This window comes from Tachysurus fulvidraco, chromosome 17 (genome assembly GCF_022655615.1).
Source record: "Tachysurus fulvidraco isolate hzauxx_2018 chromosome 17, HZAU_PFXX_2.0, whole genome shotgun sequence".
Lineage (NCBI taxonomy): Eukaryota > Metazoa > Chordata > Actinopteri > Siluriformes > Bagridae > Tachysurus > Tachysurus fulvidraco.
The window spans coordinates 9,520,622-9,530,533 of record NC_062534.1 but is presented as its reverse complement, the minus strand read 5'-3'; the positions used below and the strand labels follow the sequence as shown (position 1 = coordinate 9,530,533).

The 9,912-nt window shown below is 41.0% G+C and overlaps 1 protein-coding gene across 1 annotated transcript; it reads right to left on the bottom strand.

The window, feature by feature from the left end:
- Positions 1–408: 408 nt before the first annotated feature.
- Positions 409–1,647, bottom strand: LOC113635773 (uncharacterized protein K02A2.6). The gene has a single exon (XM_027135415.2). The coding sequence runs from the start codon at positions 1,645–1,647 to the stop codon at positions 409–411; it is 1,239 nt and encodes a 412-aa protein (XP_026991216.2).
- Between the last annotated feature and the right edge of the window lie 8,265 nt (positions 1,648–9,912).

Genomic DNA, 9,912 nt, shown 5'->3' with positions numbered 1-9,912 from the left:
GACTAAACGAGAATGTTCTTTACTCACATGTCAGAGAGAGACAAACCGGAAAAACATCAACAACCGGAAACACACGCAAAAGTGCATTCTGGGAAATGTAGTTAATTAACAGCATTAACAACATACACAACATTTCCTCCCCTCTTACTCTCTAATGTATAACACAAGATCACAGATTAAACTGTACCACTTAACTTAATAAATTTACTTCCTATTATCAACATACCTATGAACATTTTTTTTCCTTTTTTTTTTATATATATATATATACGTGAACATTGAGTCTTTATTGTTGAGTCATGTTATACAATAACAATACGGTGACCTGGGAATGAGGGTAGACTACCCCAGACCCTAGCTTACCTTTAGGGGATTATTCTGCCCCAAAGCAATAAGGTTAGCCCCTAACTAAGTGTAATCCGCCAAATGCCGAGGTGGACGCCGCTCCCTTACTGGATACCGACGGCCTATTTGGGTTCCATTTTCTGCCGAGGGAGATAATGGTTCGTTAGCAAAAGAATCATTTGAGGTCATCGTAGGCTCCTTTGTGAAGACTAATGAAGTTGGAGAATTTACATCTGTGGCATCTGTGACCTCAGGAACATCTGTAACGGTGCTGGCTCCACCAAGCAACTGATCAGTATGTCTCCTCCAGGAAAGATTGTCAGCAGTCTTAACCTTGTATGACACTGGACCTGTCTGGGCCTCCACAGTAACTGGAACCCATTTCGGACCACTACCATAGTTCCGAGCAAGCACTGATGAGCCTGTTGCAAAGAGTCTGTCTTTGGCTCGCAGATTCCGTCGCTGTACTTGATGCTCTTGTTGCCGTTGAACAGTTTCTTTGAGTGTTGCTGGTTTAATCAGCTCAAAGCTTGTCCTGAGCTCTCTGTTGAACAACAAATGTGCTGGCGACACTTTGGTGGTTGTATGCGGAGTACTACGATAGAAGAGCAAGAAACTGTGCAAACGCTGATGGAATGTGCCCTGCCCGAGCGACGCTTTCAAAGTATGTTTCATGGTTTGGACAAACCTTTCTGCTAACCCATTAGTTGCAGGATGGTAGGGTGATGACGTGATATGTTGTACACCATTTGCCCGTAGAAATGTGGCCATCTCGTGAGATGTGAATTGAGGGCCGTTATCTGAGACAAGTTGCACTGGTGATCCAAATCTACTGAAAATTTCTCCCAATTTCTCAATTGTCTTTTCGGCTGAAGTAGATTTCATAATGGCCACCTCAGGCCACTTGCTGTGTGCATCCATGACTACCAACAGCATTTTGTCCTTGACTGGGCCTGCAAAATCAATATGAATGCGATGCCATGGTTTTTCAGGATATTCCCACGGGTGCAATGGTGCAAGTTGTGGTGTGTTACGTATGCACTGGCATGAGGTACAGGTCCTGGCTTTTTCCTCAATTTGGCCATCTACACCTGGCCACCAGAAGTAGCTCCTGGCAATCTCCTTCATGCGGACCATTCCACATTGTCCTACGTGCAGCTGTTTTAGCACTGGATTGCGTAAAGCCGGGGGAATAACCACTCTCCTTCCCCACAATAAACATCCTGACTGCACTGAAAGTTCAGGACGTCGAGAGATGCAAGGTTTCAGCTCCATGTCATCGCTCTCCACTTTGCCTGTCATAACAATATCCACGACTCTTGACAGGACGGGGTCGTTTCGTGTGCCCCTGCGTACTTGCGCGGCTGATATAGGGGCCCGTTCCACCTGGCTGAAATAGAAAATTTTAGCCACCCTTGCTTCCTTTACCTTTTCAGCAAGAGGCAACCTGGACAGCCCGTCTGCATTTCCGTGCAATTCCGACTTTCAGTACTTGATGTCATAGGTGTGAGCTGATAACAACAAAGCCCACCTTTGCATCCTACTTGCAGCAAGAGCAGGAATGCCATGGTGTGGACCAAATATTGCAGTGAGTGGACGATGATCCGTCAGCAGCGTGAATTTCCTTCCAAAAATATACTGGAAAAACTTGCGTACTCCAAACACAATGCTCAATGCTTCTCGTTCAACCTGAGCATAGTTTGCTTCTGCTTTGCTCAGACTTCTGGAAGCAAACGCGATTGGCCTCTCTTGAGCATTGGGCATGATGTGGGACAAGACAGCTCCCACACCATATGGGGAAGCATCGCAGGCCAGCTGAATAGGAAGAGCAGGGTCAAAATGAGTGAGTGCATTTGACCTTAGAAGCGTCTCCTTTGCTTTCTTGAATGACTCCTGGCATTCAGAGTTCCACTTCCAATCATTTTCATGGCATAACATTTTGTGCAGAGGTTTCAACAGTGTAGAAATATTTGGAATGAAACGGCCATAATAGTTCAGTAAGCCGAGGAAAGATCGTAACTGGCTGACGTTTTTGGGTACTGGAGCATCCACAATAGCCTTAACCTTGGATGGGGATGTATGCAGACCAGAGGCATCAATGACATGGCCTAAGTATTCAACTGCAACTTGGAAAAATTCACATTTATCCTTACGCACTCTTAATCCATATTCTTTCAGCCTCGCAAGGGTAGCATCCAGGTGTTGTAAGTGCGACTCTTCATCCGTGCCAGTCACTAGAATGTCATCTAGATAACACACAACTCCTGGAAGCCCCACTAAAATCTGATCCATCGCTCGCTGAAAAATGGACGGAGCTGACGTAATTCCGAATGGCAAACGTTTATACCGAAATAGCCCTTTGTGGGTATTAATGGTGAGAAGTTCCCTGGACTGTTCCTCAACATGCATCTGTAGGTATGCTTGGTTGAGGTCGATTTTGCTGAATCTCTGTCCTCCTGTCAACCCCGCAAAAAGATCATTAATGTGAGGCAAGGGATATTGTTCAGCTGACAACACTGGATTTACCGTAACTTTAAAATCCCCACAGATCCTTATGCCTCCATCCTTCTTTATAACTGGAACAATAGGCGTTGCCCACTTACTTACACTGACTGGTTCCAGCACTCCATTCCTCACAAGTTCATTTAAGCTCGCCTCTACTTTAGGTCTGAGTGCGTATGGCAGGGGCCGGGACTTTGGCTGGCTTCCCTGTTCCACTGTCAATTTCACTGTAATTCCTTCCATGCTGCCTAACTCCTGTTTGAAAATTTCACTGTGTTTTTCAAGGACACCTTTGAGGTCCAGGGTTTTAGGTGTTATCTTATGTATGGTCTGCCAGTCCACCTTTAGTTGTTCCAGCCAGGAACGTCCCATCAATGACGGGTAATCACCTGCAACCACATACAATGGCAGTTTTTTTGTTTGTCCATTCAACTCAACTGTAACTTGGGTGAGCCCTTTCATGGTCACTGATTCTCCAGTATAAGTTTTAAGGACAACATCAGGTGGTTTGAGTGGCAGGTGGCTGAGTATTTCACTGTATACCGCATCTGACACCAGCGATACAGCAGCACCAGTGTCGATTTCCATTTTCACTGGCTGTCCTTCCAGCAGTGCAGTGACTTTATAAGCCTTAGTTCCACCTGCTACAGTGAGCACATGCAAAGGAAATTCCTCATCAGATGTGTCGGTACACTCTGTATTTTCCTGTCCGACTGTAAATACATGCTTCTTTTGTTTCCTTCTGAAAACTGGTTTCTGATGTATTTTTTTCTTTTCCGTTTTATTTTTACATGCCCGCTCAATGTGTCCCTTTTTCTTACAGCTGCGGCACTCCATATCCTTAAACCAGCATGAAACAGGTGAATGTCCAGTCTTACCACAACGAAAACATGGGCTTTTAATTTCAGTTTGTTTTTCTGTCTCCATCTTGTACACTTTACTGTTTGAGCTCAATTGCTGGGCTTCTTTAGCAGCCAATTCCATAGATATACTTAGCTCAATTGCTCTTTGTAGTGTCAGGTTGCTCTCAGTTAACAGTCTTTTCTGTATGCCCTCACAGCGTAGTCCACATACTAATCTGTCCCGAAGTGTATCATTGAGCACATCACCAAATTCACAGTGTTCAGCTAATTTTTTTAGCACTGCCACAAACACTGCTACAGATTCCCCTTCTAGCTGCTGTCGTCTGTGAGAACGAAATCGCTCTGCAATTACTAAGGGCTTTGGAGAGAAATGTGCTTTAAGAGTGTTCACTATTTGCTCATACGTTTTCTCTCCGGGTTTCTCTGGATGCAGGAGGTTGCGCAGTAGTGTATATGTCTTTGGACCTATTACACTCAAAAATGTGGGTACAACTTTCTCTTCAGTAATAGCATTAGCTGCTACAAAGTACTCAAATCTTTCTGTATAAGAGCACCACTGTTCACTGCTTTCCTCAAAAGGACCCAAATTTCCAAATACTGATGCCATTTTATCCGTTCTTTGTTGTTTAACAAGCAATTCAGTCGCTTATCTGAATCGTTGTCTTCCCTCCCCGCTTAGCAGCCAAGGCGCGAATTTGCTGAAGGTCGTAATCCGCGGTTTTCCGTGTACATTTCCGCCTATTTAAAACACACACGGAATAACGAGATCCTCGTCGCCACTTTTGTTGTGTACTTGGAGACTATATGACGCATTTATTAAAGGATGACACACATATACACGGACTAAACGAGAATGTTCTTTACTCACATGTCAGAGAGAGACAAACCGGAAAAACATCAACAACCGGAAACACACGCAAAAGTGCATTCTGGGAAATGTAGTTAATTAACAGCATTAACAACATACACAACACTGATCTGATTTCTTCAGCCAGAGGCTCCATAGCCATTGGCCGTTTTGAGTATCTTATCTTTGAGTATTCTTTTGTGCATCCACAGTGATGAACTCTGATTGAGATCTATACCTTTATTTCCTTAACCAATAGCTGAGCCTCTAAGGCCCTTTTATTTACCATTCTTTGGCACTTTTTAGAAGAAGCATATAATAATAAATATAAATGAATAATAAATAATCATCCCCCTTGTGTAAACAGGTTTCCCATAATAAAGATGGGTTATTAGTGGATAACAGACAAAGTTTATAAATTCAGAGGAAATGTTGTATTTTCTATTGTATTTCTAAATTGAAGTTCCATAATGACACTGGAATGATCTGATAGCAAGATACTTTCTATATAACAAGATAATACTAAATGCAGATCTGTTTTTTTGGCATAAAAAACAAATAGTCTTTACTGAAAATTATAGGAAGTAGAAAAGAATGCTTTACAGATCTTTAAATATATTCTGATGAGATTTTGCCTGAACTGTTATGAGGAATATATCTACAAGTGGGTTCATTACACAATTAAAATCTCTGCCCACAATTGTTAAATTTGCTGACCTGGCAATCCAAAAACACTTTGTTCATGTACCAAATAACGGCCTGCAAAAGATTTTGCCGCTAGCCCAGGTTGTCAATAAATGTAGTCATGTCACCTGGTGATGCGAAACGCTTCATTGTCCCATTGATGGTCAGTCTTAGAGTTGCAGGATGGCATATTCAATCTTCAGCTTTTTCCCATTTGTGCCAACACGGCAAGCTGCATTCAACAATCATGCTTATCTGTAAAGTTATTGAACTTTATGATGAAAGGTCTGGGTCATTATGCAGGTCCTGGCAGTGGTGCCATAAAGCAATGAGCACGATCAAACTTAATCTGCCCTGCATTCATTGCATTTTTTGAGTAATCAGGCATCCTTTTAAAAAAAAGTTCACCGGATCACTGCTTTCCATCCTTCTGGCAACCCAAATAGATGCATATTGCACCTGTGCCAGCAATTCTTAAGATTGTCAATGTGTTCTGACGTTTCCTATACCTTTTTTCGAAGATCAGTCACTGTAGCATGCAGAGATTCCTTTGATTTTTCCACACCAGCGATCCATTCCTCTGCCTGCCCCACACAATCAACCAAGGCCTGGGTCCTTTATCTCGGCTAGTACAGTATTCACTTTCTCATCTATTACCTTCATTTTCAGTTTATTCAAAGCTTGAGCAAAATTTGGGTTGGAACTTTTTGCCATATCTTCTTAGCTTATGGCATTCGGTCAGATGCATTCTGATTATGGCATTCGGTCTCTCCGAATGTTCTCAGAGTAAAAAGATGGATTTTAAAACTATGTAGCTTTTATTGGAAAGAGGTTTAAATATGCAAAATGTGCAGTATGTGCAGAACCGGAATGTAAACTTTTGAACTGGTTCATTTGTCCAAATTCAGATATTTCTTATTAGACTATATTTGGGGGAAGTCGTGGCCTAATGGTTAAAGAGTCTGTCTCCTAACCCTAAGGTTGTGAGTTTGAGTCTCTGGCCGGCCACGACTGGGGTGTCCTTGAGCAAGTCACAGAACACCCCCAACTGCTTCCCGGGCGCCACAGCATAAATAGCTGCCCACTGCTCCGGGTGGGTGTTCACGGCACTTTGGATGGGTTAAATGCGGAGAACAAATTCTAAGTATGGGTCACCATACTTAGCCGTATGTCACATCACTTCAACATAGGTTATGTGAAATAGCTTATTACTACAATACTAAAAAAAAATCATGCTGAAATGTGTATACTGTATATATATAAAATCTATACATTTATATATTATGACCTTTAATGGATCAAAAATGGCTCTTTATCAATGTTGAACACAATAGATTTTTCAGTGCTTATTTCAAGATTGTGTGCACTCGTTCATGGAAAAAAACACATTGACACCTTCATATGTGACAGCTTTCACAAAAGGCTTTTTAGAGAAGAGGAATGGTTGATAATTCTAGCTTGCTGCATGAGTGCATGCATAGAAAGCAAGTTGTTTTCTCCCTAACCATAGAAAGTGGCATGTCATTTGTGGCACATCTGTGGCAATTTTTTTAAGTTGAAATTATTATGACGTCTCCTTAGATTAAAAGACCAATCATGCCAGTCATGTCATGTCATGGGTTATTCCCATCCTAAAGAAACCTGCTCTGGATCCATCAGACATCAGTAACTACAGACCGGTATCACTTCTCTCATTTCTTTCAAAAATTCTTGAACGCATTGTCTATAATCAACTGTCTGTCTATCTCTCACAGAACAACCTCCAAGATCCCAAACAGTCTGGCTTTAAAGCAGCTCACTCTACAGAGACAGCCCTTTTGGATGTCTCTGAGAAGCTACATACTGCTAGATCAGCCAAACTATCATCCGTCCTTATCCTCCTTGACCTTTCAGCAGCGTTTGATACGGTCAACCACAAGACTCTCTTATCCTCCCTCAAGAGTCTTGGGATTTGCGGATCAGCTTGGGAATGGTTTGCCTCCTACCTGGAAGGACGCTCATATCAAGTAACATGGAGGGGAGTGACATCTGCTCCACGCAGACTCTCCACTGGCGTCCCACAGGGCTCAGTACTTGGTCCTCTTCTTTTCTCCTTGTATACTCACTCTCTTGGTGAAGTTATTTCATCACATGGGTTCTCTTACCACTGCTATGCTGATGATACACAACTTATCTTCTCTTTCCCACCCTCAGATGCCACAGCTTCTGACCGGATCTCAGCATGTCTGGCAGAAATTTCATCATGGATGACTGCTCATCAGTTAAAGCTCAATCCTAGCAAAACTGAACTGCTGTTCATCCCAGGTGATCCATCCCCAGGTCACGATCTTGCTATATCCTTGCACAACGATCTGATCTCCCCTTCAGCCACAGCTCGCAACCTTGGGGTAACCATGGACAATCAACTGTCCTTTTCCTCTCATGTTGCAAATGTGACTCGCTCATGTCGGTTTCTTCTCTACAACATTAGAAGGATTCGGCCATTTTTGTCCACACAGACTGCCCAGGTACTTGTTCAGTCTCTTGTCATTTCTAGACTGGATTACTGCAATGCACTGCTGGCAGGTCTACCTATGAACGCAATCCGTCCTCTGCAAATGATCCAAAATGCAGCTGCCCGGCTTGTTTTCAACCTGCCAAAGTTCTCGCATACCACCCCGCTACTGCGATCCCTCCACTGGCTTCCGGTAGCTGCACGCATCCGGTTCAAAACACTGATGCTGGCCTACAAAGCCAAAAATGGACCAGCCCCCTCTTACCTCAAAGCCCTCATCATTCCTCGCACTGCACCCCGTAACCTCCGATCTACCAGCACTGCTCGACTGGTTCCACCATCTCTCAGGGTAAGAGGCAAGTATACTACAAGACTCTTCTCTGTACTGGCACCAAGGTGGTGGAATGAACTTCCCATAGAGGTCCGGACAGCCGAGTCACTGGCTATTTTCAAGCGGCGGTTGAAGACCTACTTATTCAGGAAGCACTTCAACTAGCACTTCTTTCCTTATCTTTTGCATTTAAAAAAAAACAAAAAAAATAACTTTGACACTTTTTCATTGTAACTTTGAACAAATGTTTTAAACTCATGGTATCTTAAGTATGTAACCTAGTGAACCAGCATTAATGTATTCAGTGTTAGAGATTTAAGCACTTATGTACATCGCTCTGGATAAGGGCGTCTGCCAAATGCTGTAAATGTAAATGTAAATGTAATGTCCTTACTACATTTGGTTTACCCTGTTTCCTCTTATTTCAGTCTTATTCATTGGCAAACACCATTATTTCTGACCACATATGCAATTATATATACCACACTGATATGTAGGTATGTCTGGCATGAGTATTATATAATTTTATTATTTTGAGTATTAAAATTTAATTATTAATATGAGCATTAAAATGAAAATTATTTTATGTACTACAATAATTGTGTATACCACTATACCATAATTCTGCTTTTTATTTGTTGAGTGGAGTTTGATGATGAGTGGAAACCTTGTATTTTCTATCTGAATGGTGACTGAATGATTCAGGTATGTTACATTTCAAAAAAGATCAGAACAATATTTTATTACTAGTTTACAGTATCTAGTAGAGAATCTAGTATACACCTGGGATTCACTTGCAGATCTTTTGTGTGTCAAAATGTCCTTTTGGGATCCCAGCATTACATTAAAAATATGATTTTTGAATGGTTGTCCACTTGTACCCTTTCCCCATTTTCCCTTATGTGTTTCATAGGACACCTCTAATCATCAATACCGACATGCTGTGTTCCTTTGTGTACAGGGGAAAACCCCTATATTGTTGTTCCAAGAGTGTCTGGCAAATAATGACTTTCAGTATCGGCATTCTCAGTATGTCCTGCTGCTTTTGGGTAAACCACAGCGAAATACCAAGACTGAAATGTATCAAAAACTGTATCAAAACTGCACTGTAAAAAAAAATGAACGTGAAATTTACAGAAAAACTATGTAAAATCCCTACAGAAAAGTATTGTAAACCCAAAAACATATTTTTTTTGTTTAATTCACAGTGAAATTTTGTAAACTATTAAACATAATATTTTGTTATATTTACAATAACAATATGTGATTATAATCAAAATAATTTTTTGAAATGACAAATTATTGGTATCAAAAACAGAGAAATAATGTAATGCTCATAAAATAATTTTGTTAATTTGACATGCAAATATTATAAAAATACAAATAAAGTATGTATGTCACTTTACAAGTTTATGGTGTAAGCTTATTGTGAATCTTATACATATATGCATATTGTAGCTTACTGTGTGTGTGTGTGTGTGTGTGTGTGTGTGTGTGTGTGTGTGTGTGTGTAATATGTATAACATTAAAATTATTGATATGCAATAATACTTCTGTTCAGTAATCCCTGTATTCCTTATGTTTCTTTTAGTCTTTAAATCTTAATGTAATACTTAGCCTACTGGTTTTCCACATAGGCCTATTGATAAAATAATAGTAATAATTTGAGCATTGTGTCATTCACTAACATCGCTTTATGATTTATTTGTATACTGCATTTATAGGCTGTGTACAAGGAATTAAAATTACTGAGGCCTGTGCAAAGTAACACTTCTGTTCAGTCCCAACCATAATCATTGTATGCTTTATGTTTCTTTTAGTCTTTCAATTTTAATGTAATACTTAT